The sequence below is a fragment of the Rattus norvegicus genome, chromosome 18, assembly GCF_036323735.1.
Source record: "Rattus norvegicus strain BN/NHsdMcwi chromosome 18, GRCr8, whole genome shotgun sequence".
In the NCBI taxonomy this organism is placed as follows: Eukaryota; Metazoa; Chordata; class Mammalia; order Rodentia; family Muridae; genus Rattus; species Rattus norvegicus.
Genome location: NC_086036.1, coordinates 15,420,210 through 15,439,523, shown reverse-complemented (window position 1 = coordinate 15,439,523; position 19,314 = coordinate 15,420,210). Strand labels below are relative to the sequence as shown.

Genomic DNA, 19,314 nt, shown 5'->3' with positions numbered 1-19,314 from the left:
GACCTGGAATTATAGACATCCCCCATCTTTGTGTGCCTGAAAATAGTAACGTAATGGTGCTTTCTGAACATCTTTCACTGCTGGCTTTCCAAGTACGCATTCATTATGGTATTAAAGGGAGAGATTGGAAACAAAGATCCAATTCAGGCAGGGCCTCACCATCTCCCTGTGTCAGACCTGCATCTTCCCTCTGCCTTCTGCAAGAAGCCTGAGGTTCTTGAGGTAGGTAGCCTTGTTCAACTGAATTGCCTCTCATTCCCTACAACGTTCAACACATGCCACGTCAAGAGGAAATTGGATTCCAGAATGGGTGCCCAAGACAAACTACCAGCCAAGACTGTATGGCCTTTTCTCAGAGACCATACAATGTTAAGGTTATGTGCAGTGACTGTAGCGTTCTCTGCCCAGCTCTGCAATTTGTGACCTGTGAGACTCTGGGCTTATAGTGCAACCACTCTACTCACGTAACAAGTTTAGCGTGTATTTCACTGATCATTCAACACTGCACTCATCTCATCTAACAGAGGAACAGGTAAGTTAAAACTGGTAACTTGCTTAGGTGCATGTTTTTCTTGTCAATATGGTAAGTATGAGCTGTGACTGTAATTTCTTAGTGTGAGAACGCTTTGGGATATGTTTCAAATGTGCAAATAATTAATAGACAGTCGCCCTTTCTACAGCAGGTGAAAGTGACATAAAACTGAAGACCTGAGGCTGATTCTAGCATTGCCCTTTATTGGCTCTTGGTCAACGGCCACATGATTTGGTCTACGTGAGCCCTGGCTATGCTTATGACCGTATCATTGTCACCTCCTACAACTGTCCCATCTTTGGAAGGTCTGGGTAAATATCCTGCTCTCTCTCATCCCCACTCTCATGCCAGGGCCCAGGGCTTTGCTCTGGCTGCTCATTTAACAGCATCTTCTGCCAGCTGCTTTGCCTACTGTTCGATATGTGGGGCAGTAGCCTTCTCAGCCTTGGCCAACAGTGGCACTATCAGGGGGAACTGGCAGTGTGGACAGTCACAGATCAGAAAGCAGGTGCTGGCTTCAGTCAGAACAGGAGTCCTGTGCTCCAGGGGAATGTGGGAGGGTCCAGGGTCCATTTCCCACATGAAAACATACTTTTGGAAGTCTCTCTCCCTAACCCCGTTTCCGTATTAATGGCCCCTGCTCCCCTGGTTAAGCTGCCATCTTTCGTTCTTGCTTCTCCCACACTGTAGCCCCCAACACGATGGGGATGCTGACTTACTCATCCTAAGCTCCCAGGCTGCCATACTGTCTTTCATACTGTGCCCTCCTCAGCTGCTTGTGTGGCCTTGTTCCTCACCACTAGTCAGGACCTCTCTCCTCAGGTCCAGGTTGAACAGGAGGTAGCGCTGCAGTCTCCAGCTGAAGAAAGCAGTTTCCCCCACACACCAGGCTGAAGTGCCAGCCATGGGAAACTTGGTGATGCCACACCTACAGAGACTGCCCCTCTCAGCACATGCTGATCAGGCAACCCTGGTGTAAACAGCAAACATGCCCAGAGCTGCTTTGCTAATGCATGGCACAAGTTGACTTAGGACCCTCAGGATGCAGTACAGCTCCCCCCCCCACCCCCCAGTGGTAGCGAGGCAAAACCTGTGCTGAGCACAGGACTGACATACTGGCTGGTACAGCACCAGATGAGTACTGATGTTTCCATGGCAACCCCGTACTTTTCTAAATGCCTCGCTGTGAGCACTGTTACTATTCTTCACTTTTACTCTACCCACCAGAAAGAGAGGCAGATTGGAGAGAGTGTCAAAGGATGATCTTGGCCATGGTGGATGAAAAACGAGGCCAGAGGTCACCAGAAGCTGATGTTCCTGATCCCTAAAGGGGAGACACTTAGCCTCATCCCCCCGTGTGGTGCCAGCCACGGTTGGCTGCTCTTTTCTCACCCATCTTGACTCTCACTGCTCATGTCCCCAGTCCCATGTCAACTTCCAACCCGAATGCCATCTTTACAGTGACGTCTGTTGGGGTCTCCAGGCCACGGTGTGTGTCCCACACAAGTTATTTATGTCTCTGTTGTCACACTTATCACGATCTGACACATTTTCCAGTCAGCTGAGTCCCTGGCTGTCTCCTTCCTTAGGTCTGTGAGTTCCTCTGAGGTAGCAGCTGTATCTATCTCTAGATAAGTAGTATTTTAAGGCCAGTGCACAGATTCCCCAGTGGCTGACTGTCTCAAAAAAGTTCTGAGGAGAAAGTCTTCAGTTCACTGTAACAGTGGCGTCCATGACAGTACTTCAGGAAATGAGCAACCGTTTGTCAGCTGGTTTACCTCGGCTAGCTGGTTGTCTACCTCGGCTAGCTGGTCTACCTCGGCTAGCTGGTCTACCTTGGCTAGCTGGTCTATCTCGGCTAGCTGGTCTACCTCGGCTAGCTGGTCTACCTCTGCTAAGAGGACCCACAGGTAGCAGGCAGGCAGCCAGTGTTTAAGCCAAGACACCTAGGGCCCGAGTTACAGAAGTGGGGGATAAACTAAGGATGGTAAAGAGGCACTGTACGCCTGGCTGGAGATCTGTTCTGGAAACTTCCACCAGGCTTCTACACTTCAAAGCTGAATAACCTGATCACCGCTCTAAGCTGGAGGTTTACATCTATACGTCATATTCTGGGATTTGCTTGACTCTATGAGTCAGTGACTAGTCACCAGCAAAAATAAATAAATAAAATAAAAGGAAGATCCCTTAGCAAACATTCCTAGGAAATCAAGCCATGTTCAGACAGTTTAGTTGAAGAGCACACATGTAATCCACTTTGATTCTCAGCCCATCTTCCCCTCTGGGAAAGCCAGCCAGCCAGCCAGCCAGCAACCTCTGTCATCTCAGGTGGTCACACGTCCTCATGCTAAGAGCCTCAAGCAATATACAGGCTTTTTTTCTGGACTCCCTACTCTTCAGACCCACACAGCAGCACAGACCTGCCCACCACCCACTGGACACAGGACATAGCATTGGGACAAACACAGTGGGACAAAAGGAGGATCTGAGGGCTGTGGGGGAGCATGGGATGACACGGAGACCACTGATCATGCATTTCCAGAGGGAGGCCCTACAGGTAGGCAGCCTCTTCTGTAGACACACTCCTTCTAGCGCTGATTGTGCTTCAGGGCAGCCCCATGGAAGCAGGACCCGTGCACCTCAGGGATGAATGTGATGCTTAAAGACTCCAAGGTTTCTTGGATAACTCCTTGAGCCTTTAGCAGGGAAGTAGAATGGAGAGCGGGCCGGTGCTCACCTCACATGTGTGCTTGTGCACAGCATGGCACACACCCATCTGGCATGCTGTCTGCACACACATCTTCCCTTTCTTACTGTAGAAGCAAGGTCTAGAAACCTTGGTCTTAGGCCACATCACACTTGCAGCAAGGACTCCTTGTACACTGTGGATCAAATGCCTTGTTGCGCCTTATTCCCCTTGGGAATTTCGGAGCCTGTTATCTCAAGGGAATTTTCCAGACAGAGTTACAGTGTAATGTATCCTGAACTGGAACCCTAAGCCAGGGGCTGCATGTGAAGACACAGCTTCAGCCACACACAGGGCTGAAGTCTATGTTCCTTCTGGATAATATCGGTTCCTCTAACCTCTTCCTGGCTGTGAGATAGTTAAGTGGGTGTGTCCATGGCCTCGTCTCTCTTCCTTAACACATTTCTCTTCACGTGGTGATAATCCGAGGGCTAAGGCTTCACAGTGGTAAAGCCTGTTCCGGGCATGCACAAGACTGAGTTTGATCTTCAGAACTAAACTCCCCCCGCCCCGCCCGAAACAGAGATGGGAGAAAGAGCTCGGGTTCAGACTCTAGCTGCTTACAAAGTACCAATGCTCTTTTCTGTCTCGTTCCCTTTATCTAGAAGACAGGACAATATGTACTTGATAAGATTCTCAAGGGAATTAAAGCATCTGCTAAAGTGTTAAACATAAAGCCCAGGGATGCAGGTGTCAGCCTCAGACTCCAGTACGTGAGACGGGGTCTATGGAACCCACTGGACCTTAACTGATGCAGCTTTATGTCCGATGGCTCCTGGACCACATGCTCTGTAACCATGCCCACAGTACAAGAACCCTTCTGTGGGTCTAGTGGGTGGCAAGTTACCCTGTGTGTGGGGAACTGGAAGAGCGGAAAGAGATCCAGGCAGGGTCTCCTCAAACCACTCACTGGAGGAGAGTGAAGTTCTTGCCCATGCTCACCTGCCTATCTGCAGCCAGCAATTCAACTGGGTCACACGATTCACACATTCCAGGACCAGGTCTCCTCCCTCTTGGGATCAGCTCTGGCTTTCAGTAAGGTTTCCTTTCTGCCACGAGGGCACTGCAGGGAAGATCTAAGCAAGCAGGTGGGCTTTGCTCCTGGGAGTACCCACCAGCACGGACGGCAGCCACATACACTCAGCATCATGTGACGTACTCATTTGACGTCATTTCAAGCAAGCTTTAAGAGGCAGCCACTGCAACTGAGGCGTACCTCAGTACATCCACAATGGTCACAGGCACACTACAAACCAGCCTCCATGCTGACAGCCACATCTGGTGACATCATGGCTTCGGGATTTAACTAGACAGAGTTCCAAGGTTTTGAAAGCCACACTTTGAGCTACTAGTAACCAAGAAGTTACCAAAAACAATTTGAGAGGACAAAAAAAGCAATAGTGGGGAGGTCCCAAGCATGGCACAGCTCCCTGTGGCCGACGGAAGTTCCCAAGCACGGGAAGCTCCTGTAGCGAATGGAAGGTTCAACGTTGGAATTTTTAGGCACACGTGGAGCAAACATCTGCCCTTGGCTGGAATAAGAAAATAAACTTTCTGGTGGCTCACTATGCTCTGTGGGAACACTAGCACACGTGACTCTCCCGTAGTTCCCTCTGAGCACCTACAAGCCTCTGGGTCAGAGAGCCAAACACGGCACCAGCTTTGACCTAGGCTAAGGAGAAGCTTGACCCCCAGCCCTGGATTTTGCCTTCCCAAGCCCAGCTCTGAAGAAGGAGAAGCTTCAGTAGGTCTCTCATGTCTCCTTAGGCCGGGCTCTGCCCTCCTGCACACAGACTGCACTGACTTGGCTGTGTTTCTCTATCTGCCTGTCAACTGCCAGTCACAGTGTCCTTCCTGACCCCAGCTTGTTCTTCCCGATCCTCCACTCTTCCCTTTCTCTTCCTCTTCCTTCCCCTCTCCTTACTTTTCCTTTTGTTGTGCTGTTTTTGTTTGTTTGTTTTTGTTTGTTTGTTTGTTTGTTTTTTTGAGACAGGGTCTCATTAGGGTCTCATTATGTTGCCTGGCTGGCCTGGAACTTGCTATGTAGACCAGGCTGGCCTTGAACTCACAGAGATCTACCTGCCTCAGTCTCCCAGATTCTAGGATTAAAGGCACATGCCACTAAGCCTGGTTTCCATTTTTTAAAACAAAACAAAACAAAACAAAACAAAACAAAACAAGGTCTCATGTAGCCCAGGATAGCCCCGGATTCACTTTGTATTCTTGATACTCCTGCCTGCTCCACCATACCCAGCACACATTTATTACCTTCACAAAGGTATACCCGGGCTCTTCCCCCACACTCGTGCTCAGTGGCAGGGCCTGCCTACAAAGAAGTCTGTATGTAACAAAATAGACGGCCATGTGGCTCATGGGGTCAGGAAAATTGTCTTCTCGCTCAACCATTCTCAGAAAACAGATCCTCACACAACTCTTACTGCCCATTTGCTCAAGCTGAAGAGCTATTGGGGTCTGGCTGTGTGTTTTAGCTCCGGTCTCCATCTCTACCCAACTCCTCCCGAATTAACTGGTGGATGCATATCTCACAGGCACGGCAGATGACAAGCACATTTGTTTCTCTGGGACCACCAAGGCTGCCAGCTAGGTTGTAACATCACCAAGACCCCAGGGAAGGATTTAAGATGCCTCGTGAAAACTAGATAAGATGGATGAAGCAAAGAAGTGCAGGCTGACAGGAGCCGGATGTAGATCTCTCCTGAGAGACACAGCCAGAATACAGCAAATACAGAGGCGAAAGCTAGCAGCAAACCACTGAACTGAGAACGGGACCCCCGTTGAAGGAATCAGAGAAAGAACTGGAAGAGCTCGAAGGGGCTCGAGACCCCTTATGAACAACAATGCCAAGCAACCAGAGCTTCCAGGGACTAAGCCACTACCCAAAGACTATACATGGACTGACCCTGGACTCTGACCTCATAGGTAGCAATGAATATCCTAGTAAGAGCACCAGTGGAAGGGGAAGCCCTGGGTCCTGCTAAGACTGAACCCCCAGTGAATGGGATTGTTGAGGGGAGGGCAGTAAGGGGAGGGAGGATGGGGAGGGTAACACCCATAGAGAAGGGGAGGGGGAGGGATTAGGGGATGTTGGCCTGGAAACCGGGAAAGGGAATAACAATTGAAATGTAAATAAGAAATATCCAATCTAATAAAGATGAAAAAAAAACCTAAAAAAATAAAAACCTTAAAAAAAAAAAAAAGATGGCTGGGTGAGCTGCACTTCGAGCAGGGGTGGCTTCAGAACTCGGGAGCCGGGGGCTTCGCACACCCACCTGTTCGTCGGAAGCATACAGCACTTCCATTAGTCGCTGCACGAGGTCATCGTTTTCCTGCCCATGTTCCTGGCATAGCAGCTCAATCTCTCGCAACTTCCCGAAGTAGAAATCCCTCTCTTTCTCCACACCTTCCAGGGCGAGTTTCAGTGAATGAACCTGCAAAAGGCAGAGAAGGAACCCCCCAGGTAGAGTAAGAAATATGCAACCAGCTACGTCTGCATATGACAGGAAACATGGGGGGTTGGACACAGACAAGTGTAAGAGACAAGCAACAGGCCTGGCAGCCAGTCTCAGGAGCATGTGGATTACTTGCTACCAGAGTATTTATTATATAAACCTGCATAGCTGTACCTGGGCTTACACAAGCCTTTCCTCTCCTGGTTATATGTGCTGGACCACATCTTGTTGCTATGATCCAGGGTGTCTGTCTCTCTCTACAATGTCTTATGGTAGAACCCTACAATGTGATGGTGTCCCAGGGAGGGCCTTTGAGACATGAATGAGATCTGTGTAAGAAAGACACTTTAGGGATCCTTCCCAGCATGGGAAGACCATGAAGACCGGGGCCTGGCCACACAACTGATCTGCTGACATCTTGATATTAGATCTCACTGCCACCAATGGTAAGAAGGAAAATTCTGTTGCTCACACAACATCCAGCTTAGGGTACAGCATCCCAAACGGACTCTAAGCACTGTCATAGTCTACCGAGAAGGACGGTAAGAGAGTCATGTGTTTTTTTAAATGACCTCTTCTTTCTTCCAGTCACGGGTGTTAAAAGCCACTCCTCAGATGCCGAGACAGAGCAGACACACGCTGTCCATAGTGAGGGGAGATCTCGGTGCACACAGATGGGGCAGGGGTGGAAGGCTAGCTGTGCCAATCTGTGTCCAATTGTCCAGCTCTGGCTCTGTGTTCTTGCTGGAAGGGCAGGGTGGGTTTAGGGACTTTCTGGAATTATGAAATTTCTAACTTATAGTTCTGGGCCAACGACCAAGGCAGGACCACATTTGGGTGGTGTCAGTCCTGAAGAAGGCATGGGGGTGGGGATGGGGAGGAGCTATTGACTTTCAACTCTTAGGATGCGATTCTCGGACAGACACACACAGGTCCAAACTATGCCGTTTCTCATCCCCGAGAACCTCCTCTTTCGAAATACTTTTGTTTACATTTGTGTAGAGCAAAAATTCTAAGTGGTGGGTCATGACCCTACACTGGGTTATGTAACTGAATGTGCATGTGGCGGGGGGGCTTACCAAAAATATCTGGCAATAGTAAAAGTCTGTGGTGTTCACAATTAAAATTTATTAGAAATCAAATGCACAATGGAGGGGAGGTGCTACGGGCAGAGCGCCCCTGTGCCACACCACACGACGTCACTGAAGCTTTGGCTCTGAACGCTGAGGCTTCGCACTGCGCATGCTGTCATGCCACATAAGGAGATGCCTCAACTCAGTCACGGATGGTGGCACTTGCACTGCAAACACTGTTCCAACAGAAGCATGGTGGTCTAATTACAGAAAAGGAACACTGTCGCACCTTAGCAAATGTCATACTGTTAGATGAAGAAACGCCAGGTACTTAGTGTGCAAATTTGCTTGCCTTTGCTTTTGAGACAGAGTCCTGTCTGGCCTGGAACCCACTGAGATCCACCTGCCTCTGCCTTTTGAGTCCCGAGATTCAAAGTGTGTGCCACCACGCTAACTCCAAAGGACTATCTTAAAATAAAAATTTGTTATGATTTATTATCAGTTAATTTGACTTGTGTACCCTTTTATGGTCCTATAAACCTTGGGTCACAGGAAATTTCTGGGATGAAAAGAAGCTGTGGGTGCTGAAGGCTGACGAAGGTCTGGCACCCAGACACTGGGGAAGAAATGAAGCTCATGGTTTTCTTTAGGTGAGGTTTGTGTATACATACATACATACATATATACATACATACATACAAACACACACACAAACACACACACACATATATAATTCTGGACATTCTTGTGTGTGTGTGTGTGTGTGTGTGTGTGTGTGTGTGTGGTGTCTGTGTTAATATGTTGGGCCTTTGGTCCATGGAGCCACTCCTTCACCCTGCATCTATTAAAGAGATCTATGCAGGGATCTATGTAGACCTCAAGGATGCCCTCATAGCTACCTGCAAAGGTGAGTGGGTTAGTTTGTTAACCCTGGATTTTCATTCCCTTTAAGACTACACATTTGCAAAAGTACAAGGTAAACCAGCTTGCACTTCAGAGCGAAGAAAACTCCCTTCATTTTAGACCCTGTGTCTGAACTTAGCTAGAGGGTCCCTCTCAGCTCTGCACTGAGTCAGGTGGAAGGATTGTAGCATGTGGCTCCCTCACAGCAAGCAGAGGCTGACATTAGCGCCTTTCCACAGATACAACTTAAGGGAGGGTTACTGTGGCCTGCAGTACGGGAGTCAGAGGGCATCACGGCACAAGTGGTGTAGCAGAGGACGTGGTTTGTGACATCAGAAGCCAGTAGAAGCCAGCAGTTGCTGCTTGTTGCATGGTGCTGGCTAGGCACTAGTGACCCAGACCAGAAGTGGGGCTGGGCTAAACCCTTCAAGGCCTACCATGTTCAGCACCCTGCTTCTTCTAGCCAGGCCTCAGCACCTCCCCTAACAGCACAGCCAGCTGGGAACCAAGTGTTGAAACATGGGATGGGGGTGGTATCTACATTCATCACAGCAGACACACAGCTAACTGCCAACACCCAGGCTTTGCCTCTGGGTGCCAGTGGTTTACCTAGCACACTGTGGCTTCTGTGGAGGTACCCAGCCTGAGCTAGGCCAGACTGGCATTCCCGGAAGTTGTATGGACCTGTCAACACCCTCCTAAACACTGACAGCAGCTGGGCATGATGGTGCATACCAGTAATTCTGGTACTTAAGAGGCTGAGGCAGGAGAATTGCTGTGAGTTCAATACCAGTTTGGGCAACAAAGCGAAAAATAAAAATAAAAAAATCTTGCCAGTAGTTACTTTAAATGACCAGAGATGAGGGGGCAAATTCAATTCCATTTGAAGGTGTCATAAGAGACAAATGCCAGGCTCTCTCCTCACAGGTCACAGCAGATGGGTAGGTGACGTAGGCTGAGAAAAGTCGGATTCGAATGCCCCATAAGGGAGGTTTCCTTCCACAGGTTTCTGAACTCTCCCCAGCGTGTCCACAGACTGTGTCCTTCCAGGGGCGCCATGGCAGCAGTGCCTATAATCCACTTCCTGCTGGCTGACCCCCTGACCAGAAAGAATCCCCAATCTCCCTCCCGCCACTTCTGATTCACGGCTATCACTGGAATTGTGTAGTGCAGTGTGCGTGTGCAGTATATCACGGGAGACTGCCTGAGGAAAGGAACGGGGCCAAGCAAATGAAAATCCCCTAAGTTTATGGTAGTTGTCACTTTCTCTATTACCACCGTAAGTCATGGCCCCGCCTGTGCATTTCCACTTGGCTTTTCCTTCTCCCTGTGTTCTCTCAGTTCCAACACTGGGGCCCTTGTGTGGCTACCCATTAGCCTCAGGGCCTTCCTCCTGGAGGCGTCAAAGCTAGGCACCCAGACTCAGACCTTAGTAAGTATCTGCCTGGTCTAGCTGTACCCTCGCCTGTCCTCTGATGGATGGGGTGGAGGAAGGAATGTACGACCTTCTCTTTTCCTTCCTTCCTTCTTTCTTTCTTTAAATTATTTATTATGTATACATCATACAGCTTTCTGCCTGCATATATGCCTACTGGCCAGAAGAGGGCACCAGATCCCATTACAGATGGTTGTGAGCCACCATGTGGTTGCTGGGAATTGAACTCAGGACCTCTGGAAGAGCAGTCAGTGCTCTTAACCCCTGAGCCATGTCTCCAGCCCATGTACGACCTTCTCAACATCAAGGTGTTGGGACGGGGAACAGACAGTACTTTGGGAAGGACAACAGGTAGACTATTCCCCTCTCCTGTCCCTCTGTCCTCTCCAGTGGCCCTAAAAATGGACAAGGCCTTTTGGAAACAGACCCTCTGCATGTGATTTGAGAGTTTATGGAGCTTAGAGCCAGCCCCAAGAGAAGTGCCTGACTAGTGTAGGCTACAAGGCACTGGCATGACTAACAGACAGGAGGTTTCCACGTGGTCAGAATTTGGGCCACCGGGCTGGAAACTATGAAGAAGGGGGTGGGGGGTGGGGACGGTGATAGGAACCCTGAGCATGAGTTTCTAATGACTGCAGAAAAACTCAAGTTGGTCTGGGAAGGGGTACAGATCTAGACTATGATGAACTCAGGCTTGATTTTCACCAGGTCCCTGCGGATTTGTGTGGAGTCATAATCTTGTGGCCTGAGGCTCATTCCTGCCTTTTTTTTTTTTTTTTTTTTCAATCTGAGTAGAAGTCATTACTGAAAACCCTCCGGCTCCAACAGGAGATGAGCAGGTAACAGAACATTCCACAGTTACCCAATCAGAGCCCAAAGGTGGCTTAAGATTTTACCTCAAGTGCTAATGCGACCAGCTTGCAGTGCCCTTGTTAGGCAGCCGTCCGCCTCTGTAACGAATTCCTGACTGAAAACGCACACTTTTCAGACTCTTGTCAAGCAGGAAACTCGTCACTAGGACAGACCCAGCTAGCCTCTGGGTCTAGCCTAAGAAGTCAGAGACTCCTTCACAGTAACAGGGCCCCCGGTACGGGAAGCAGGCAGCTTCCACCGTGGGCACAGCACTGCCCAGTGTTTTAGTATTCTTAAGTTGTATTAAGAAAACTAGGCATTATGAGTTAGAAAACATACCTATGCTTTTGGATCAAACCCAGGGCCTCTTGCTTGCCAGATCTGTGTTCTACCACAAAGCTACATCCCACTCCCATACTTAAGGTTTTGGTTGGAGATGCCAATGGGTTTACCATAATTGTAAGGGGCTATTAGGTCAGAGGAAATGCATACTTAACACACAGCTGCCGTTCAGGGCTCCTGGGCACCCCACTTCTGCCACTGTAGAGGACTGGTGTTTTATTTAACTTTAGTACCAAGGTCTGGCGCTCTGGTGTGTAACTGCTGTCAGAGCTTTAAATGAGGGGATGGTGTCGCCCATCTTGCTATTGTTAGGCCCCCCGCCAGAATTAAGCATGGTCTCTATTACGTAAGATGGGCTCATCCACTAGCTGCTGAAAAAAAGGAAGGGATGGAGAGGGAGTCAGCTGAACTATAAGGCAGCCTAACACTTTTCAGACTGGCCAGGAGTGGGCAGGCTAGGCCTGCAGTTCAGGATGGGCACTGAGGAACCGGGAGCCAGGAGGGTGGCCTGCATCAGGCTGTGTCATCTTCCACATCCTCAGGTTTGGCGTCAAGCTTTGTGACTAATACTGCTCGTCACCAGCTTCCTGAGCAGGTTCTCCTCTTCTCACTGGCTGTCTTGCTTCTCTCCCTTACCCCAGGGCCTGCGAGTGTGACCTCCTCACCCCTCACGCACTGCACTATTCCCAGAGACAAGGGTGGAGGAGGTGAGGTACCTGTTCGTTGAGCTGTATGACCTGTGTTTCTAAATCTTTGTCAGATCTGGATGCAGAGCCGCTGGACGAAGCCCTTTTGGCAGACGAGGGACGAGAAGGTGTAGATCCCGGCTTGGCGGCCGGACTTGACTTAGCCGCGCCTAGAAGCAAGCAGAGTACAGTGTGAACACAGCCAGCATTGAAGAAGGTTTTCAGACACACTGCAAACGCATGATATAAAATGAGCTTCCTAAAAACCACAAGCAATGTGCCAACCCCTCCTCAATACAGTCAGAGCCTCCCCTTCAGCAAAAGCCAGTGTCCCTGGGCAAGAGCAGCTGCTCCAGTGAGCCGGTTAACCCTTTCCCTCCAGGCCTCAGAGCACAGCTACCATGGACCTGAGAAGAGGAAAGACTTTGGGTGCTGTGGAGATGGCCCAGTGAGTCAATCCTTATTGTCCAAGCCTGAGGAGCCAAGTTCAAATCCCAAGAACCTCTCTGAAGCCAGATGTGATAGCCTCTACTGTGAGACAGGAGGTAGAGACAGACTCACTCTGTGACAAACGCTGAGAGCCCTGTCAAGCAAGAGGGAATTCAAGGACCAGCACCCCAAGTTATATTCTGTCCTCTATGGTGCATGTATGCATTTGCTCCCACACATGAACATGTAAACACATACCGCATACACATGAATGGTTAAAAATAAATGACAGAAAACATTCTTTAGTCATCCCAAAATTATTATTTTAAGAGCAAGGCCCCATGACAGGCTCATACTTAAGAAGAAACACTGGCACGCAGGTATATGCTTTCTCTTCTAGTACACTCTATAGCTTCAGTAAGGGAAGGTCAGCGGTGGGGACATCTACATGGTAATGAGCACCCTGAGGCCCACTCTTGGTTTCTCAGGACCTTCTTGCAAATCTGCTGATAGTGCAGAGCCAGGAAGGTGAACTCAGGACAGCTTGTGGCAAGATGCGAAGATGCTCAGGGCAAGGGGCACAAGGACCACCTTGGAGGGGACAGTCTGCCTCACATAAGGAATGACGGCTGTAAGTTATGAAGTGTTTTAGAACATGAAGGCCACGAGGAGGGGAGGGAGGAGAGGGGTGTGAAGGGCTTATAAACTCATCACCAGGGAAAGCTGAGGAACTGCTAGAAGGAAGATATGTGGTACCCTAGTAAGGAGGAAACACAAGAGCTGCTCCTTACGAGGTGCGAGGCACGAGATGGGAGGGAGATAGGACATGTAAGGAGAGAGGCCTTCCAAGTGGCAAGGTCACCAAGTTCCTAATCATGGCACTGTTATTCCAGGTAAGCCTTTACCCACCGGGCACTTGACCTGCAGTGGACTTACTGTCTAGAACACAGGACAGCTATCGGAATAACTTCTGGAGCCAAAACAGAAGCAGTTAGGTATATACGAAAGAAAGCTCCCGTGCTTAGGGGAAAGAACCGGGCCTCTCCTGGGATGTGCCCTCTTGCTCTGTTATAACATAGTCCGACAGGCAACAGTTCTGGTTCTCCTGTCCACACGGATCTCCTGTATGTTCCCTCTGCCCAGTTAAAATTTCCACCACGGTCTCTCATCCTCCCCCTTCTAGAATGTTCTTAGAGGGCAAAGAACATGCCTCACTTATGTCAGCAACCCCAGTGGCTTGTAAAATGTTAGGCTAAATACCTTTGGTAAAGGAACAACTTTAGATAAACAGATAAACAGGCAATTAAAAACTTGGTCTGTGGTTTCCAACTTCAGTTTCCAGCCTTTCTGACAGAGGCAAGGGATTATAAGGGCAGGCATGTAACAGCAGCTGCAAGTTTCAACCAACACCCTAATTACAATGTAGCCAACAGAAAAGCTGTAAAATTTATATGATGTGTCTTCAGGTGCCTGGAGTCACTGGTTACAGATGGGAGTCATCCACACCTCTGGGAAGTCTTAACAATGTCACAGCCTTTAAAAAAAATATGCCCTTTTGTTACAACAGGGGGAAAGGGATCTTCTTTAAGAGCACAGGGAAATACCAATGTTTACCAAAGGTATTTAGCCTATTTTAGATGTGAATGGCCTAAATCAGTGTGTATTCTGAAAAGGGCGATCAGTGGGGCCCAGAGACCTCACCTACGTACAGAGTGGACCAGGGCACTTGGCTTGCTTAGGATGGACAAACTGCTGTGAGAACCTTTTTCTCTGGAGAGGCCCATACAGAATTCTAGAGAATTCAGAATGACTTCTCATTTCTACCGCACGGCTCCTTTGGCTGTAGAACAGACTATGGAGGAGGAGGAGGCAGGGAACAGGAGCCCTTCTTCAGAAGGGAAGAACACTTCTGCAATGACACAGCCCTTTTTGATTTTAACAAGATGGGCATTTTAATAGCTAGGAAGTCCAATGGAAAGGTACAGAGAACAGCGCTTCTTATCTAAAGACCCGTATCAAGTGTCTGCCGCAGCCAAGCGCAAGGACTGCTAAAATGATGATGATGCAGCCTCTCGTGGAGTGACAGTCACCTAAGATTCCCCGGGCTTGGGGTGCTCTCGGCCTTCTTGGGAACAAGCCAGTGTTCTGGGATGCCGTGCCCATAGGCTACATCTTCTCTGCATGCAGTACCCCTCTGCCTTTCATGTCCGATCTGTCTCCTTTGAGGAACTAGGACTTCCATCCTTCCTTCAGGTCTCAGCTTGTGCTGTCACATCCCCTGGAGGGCCCAGTGCCTTGAACTCTTTCCTCAGAGGCTGCACCAGCTGCACCACTGCATGTAACCCCATGAGGCTGGGACTCGTCTGTTCTGTTTGCCACTGATAAATACAGCAAATACAGCATCCGACCCGGATGACTTCTGGGCACTGCCACAAGTTGCTGAACACCTAGCAGAGACACTGAATCAGTGATGACACCCGGGAAGCTCTGAGGTATTGAAGCCAATGTCTAAGTCACAGACTGGAAGAGCCAACAAGAAAGAAACCATTTGGGTGTCAGCCTCCCAGCTGGGTCCTTCCTGTATTTTCTTTCCAGGCCTCTTTCCTAAGTTACGATGTGGGGTTCTTTCCATGTGGAATCTGGCCTCTCCACTGATGGAGTGAGTGCAGTCAGCTGATGTCTGGGTTAGGAGCCAGGTGGTTGGTGCTGGGCTGTCCATCTCTCTGTCACTGGCCTCTGCTCACAGAAAGTCCTTCCTAGGAGAGTGCATACATACTCACTCCAGGCAGTTCTCCCTAAGTAGGTCATCAAAATATGTGGCCGGTGACAGTGACTAAGCTCAGGTTACCAGGAAGTCATGGCCTCACATTTTGACATCAGTTCCAAGAGAAAAGAGCAGGAAGAGGGAGAAGGTTGTTAGAGGTCGTCTACGCAAAGTTACCACTAACTGTGACCACAGGGTACCATCAAATAAAAACTGAAACAAACTGAACTGTTGGCTACAGAGGAGAAGAGCCATCGCAAGGGACGCTGGGTGACATATTTCACATGGCTCATGGGCGAGGTCAGAGCTGGTGGCCGTGGGGCTGTAGCTAAGCTGCCTTTTACTTGTGGAAACATATCCTCACTGTGGCCAGAGCTCAGCAGAACCTTTCAGTAGTCTGGTTTTCCAAGTCCATGGGCCCAGCCTTAACACAGCACTGGTTTCTTGCATACTGCAAAGGTCAGCTGGGACCCAGGAACCGGGGTTTTCACCCTGGTCCACATCAGTCTCCCTTAGTCTCCCTCAGAGATCCCCAAGATGAGAAAGAGGAAGGCATGAGGATCAGACTTGGAGTTGTCAGCTGCTCCACAACACACACACACACACACACACACACACACACACACACACACACACACACACACACATTCTCTCTCTCTCTCTCACACACACACACACACTCTCTCTCTCTCTCTCTCACACACACACACACACACTCTCTTTCTCTCTCTCTCTCTCTCACACACACACACACTCTCTTTCTCTCTCTCTCTCTCTCACACACACACACACACTCTCTTTCTCTCTCTCTCTCTCTCTCTCTCTCTCACACACACACACACACACTCACCACACTCACACACTCTCTCTCTCTCACACACACACATATTCTCTCTCTCACATACATATGCACACACACTCTCTCTCTCACACACACACACTCTCTCTCTCAAATACTCTGCTACACTCATTCATACACTTATTCACACATACACATTCTTAAACATATACAAGCTCTTTCTCAATACTCTGTCACACTCTTATTCATACACACATTCACACACATACTGTTTTTCTCACTCTCACACACACTCTTAAACACATACAAGCTCTTTCTCACATACTGTCACACTCATTCATTCACATACTTACACACACACACACACACACACACACACACACAGAGGGCACAGAAGCACAGCTCCCACGTGAAGGACATGGAGTGGAGCACACACTGGAAAACCCTGGTAACAGATCAAAAGAACTTTGCATTGGATATTTCAAATGAAGGAGGTTTTACAATTCTGATTAGATTGTTTGGAGAGAAGCAGATAGAGAGAAATCAATGGAAATGAAAGTGTCGCCCCTAATGAAAAAGCAGGGGGGGAGAACAGAATAAGGACGTCTTAGCGTCACCTCATGTACACGATGGAGTATGATACTCCCCTCCAGGAGTGGGTGCCTGAAACATCACACGCTGTGACTGATAGGGACAGACTTACACTCACGTAAGTCACACACCCAGAGAGTCGCCACATATAAAAGACTCTCATGTAAGTCACACACCCAGAGAGTCGCCACATGTAAAAGACGCTCATGTAAGTCACACACCCAGGGTCACCACATGTAAAAGACTCTCATGTAAGTCACACACCCAGAGTCGCCACATGTAAAAGGCTCTCATGTAAGTCACACACCCAGAGAGTCGCCACATGTAAAAGACTCTCATGTAAGTCACACACCCAGGGTCACCACATGTAAAAGGCTCTCATGTAAGTCACACACCCAGAGACGCCACATGTAAAAGACTCTCATGTAAGTCACACACCCAGAGAGTCGCCACATGTAAAAGACTCTCATGTAAGTCACACACCCAGGGTCACCACATATAAAAGACTCTCATGTAAGTCACACACCCAGGGTCACCACATGTAAAGGAAGACAACTGTGAACTTTGGCTTCTTCTTGTTCACTGACGTCATTCTTTCTTTACCGAGGACTACAGTAGGTAGTACCTTCAAGCTCAGCTCAGCTCAGCTCAGCTCAGCTCAGCTCAGCTCAGCTCAGCTCAGCTCAGCTCAGCTCAGCTCAGCTCAGCTCAGCTCAGAATACCTGGCTTCTTTATTGTGCCTTCTTCTCTTTTACTTTAAATATCCACACTCTAAAGTATATCTAGCTTCTGGGGCCAGGTATCTTTTTTTCATTTATTGGGACCAACCACCCTAAGGATATTATCGAGAAAACGCAGCTATCAGTATCTGTAAAATTAGTGTTGGTATAATCCAGTTATGTAAGCTAATTTTTGTTTTCCCATCTTCTCGAGTGACTGGTCACCTTGTCTAGTGTCCAGTCCTGGATTTAGAGGCCAGGTCCTCAATGGTGGCTGCCTTCTTCATAACCCGAACGCTTATCCCAGTCAGTGATTCTGCTGCTGTGTCTTCCCAGGTCTTGTGCTTCAAGGGTGCACATGTGGAAAACATTATGACTTTTAAAGGCCGTGCAGCCAGTCACTCTGACTACAGTTTAGACGCAGTTTTTTTTTCCCTCACAGCTATCAAACACTTCTGTTCCTTTTGAGCTGCATTTCATGACGTCCTGAGACTGTAATCAGCAGTAGCTCTGTTCTGCCCTTAAGCTATTCTACTCCCCCTTAATTTTCCCTTTCAAAATAAAAAGGGGGTTCAGAAGCAGAGAAAAATGGACATAAACTCTGCCCAAGTCCCTGTAATTCTCAAAAATTTCCCCGCCGGAGATGGACATGATTCACAATGCCTGTCTTTGAGCAGTCCCATCTTAATGAATGCTTTTAGGATCTGGGGCATAAATATGATTCTAAGATATTTTAACCACAGTTGTAAAAAGGGGTGAGTGGCTTGATTCAGTGTCTTCATGAAGTCAGAGCATCGCTGTGTCTAATGTCTGTAATTAGTAGCTTGCTTGATGTGTATGGAAAATGCTGCATTTTGGAGAAAGGAGGCTGGGTCAGTTCAGAAGGGAGAGAGAGAAAGAGGCGAATGAGAGCAGTGTTGTCTCTGCTTCTACCGGACAGTTCTCGAAGACTTTAGAAACTCTTCTCACAGTCCGCTGGACTCCTTTTACCAAAATCATAAATGAAAAGTAGCTAATTACATGACACTAATATCACGACAAGGACGTTAGTGTTAAACACAAGTGTATGGGCACACGCATCCCCTGCCCCGACACAAAGCCACTGACCTCTTCCTTCCTTTGGGAGACGTTCCTCTCCTGTTCCACCCCCACAAGCCTCCTTCATTAAAACCCCTTAGGACAGCTGAAACACAGCAGGAGGACAATTCCTTACGGATGCACTGATTAATCATGTGTGGATGAAATCTGACATCACTTCCTGGTCCCCTTCACCTTGGCACACATGTTTTGTCTTTTAATTGTGATAATGAACTTGCTTTAAAATCAAACAAAAGGCTAGAACTGGTGAAAGCAGCTGGGCTGGACTGAGGATGAGGAGAGGGGCCCCATGGGCACAGGAAGGCCTTCCTCTGTCATTAGTTGACACCAGAGCCATCAGACGGCAAGGAGACACACCACTCCCATATGATACTGACTTCTACAAATTCGAGGAATAAAGACTCCGTCTTCTGCTTCATAATTGGTGCCATTCCCTCACCTTGTAGACTGCCATTAATTTTACTCTGCAAGGGGAAAAAATATCAAGGTCTCAGAGGTGGCCAGGGCTCAAGGTTCATTATCAAGGGAATTTTAACAGGGTTCTGGGGTCCCTAGTTTTATGAGCCCATGGAAAGGCTGGCTGTTTATTTTGCAAGAAGCAATTCAGAGCCCTTCTGGCTGTCTTCAGCAAGACAGCCCGTAGCAAAGCCAGGCTGCAGCTCTTTGTACTCAGTATCAGCTGATAGTGGAAGCCTCTTGGAGCAGCCCAGACCTGCACAGAGCATGAACCACACTGATCCTGTGGGAACGAAGACCTGGCATAGCCCTGGGCATCCGTCAGCTCGTCTTGGGGTGACTGTGGGATGTGGCACTTACCGGCAGATCCCCGTTGCCCCATGGGTCCAAAGGACCCTGGACCTGCTGCTAGCTAAGTG

General features: G+C 48.7%; 1 protein-coding gene across 3 annotated transcripts in view; it reads right to left on the bottom strand.

Annotated features, from left to right (window-relative positions):
* Mapre2 (microtubule-associated protein, RP/EB family, member 2) overlaps nucleotides 1–19,314 on the bottom strand; it is a 140,805-nt gene that overhangs the window by 4,783 nt on the left and 116,708 nt on the right. For all 3 annotated transcript variants that reach the window (XM_039097097.2, XM_039097095.2, NM_001101000.1), the window contains 2 exons: nucleotides 12,070–12,209; nucleotides 6,569–6,727 (listed from right to left, as the gene is read on the bottom strand). In XM_039097097.2, the coding sequence (XP_038953025.1) occupies nucleotides 6,569–6,727; nucleotides 12,070–12,209 (299 nt within the window). The remainder of the gene's footprint in view (nucleotides 1–6,568; nucleotides 6,728–12,069; nucleotides 12,210–19,314) is intronic.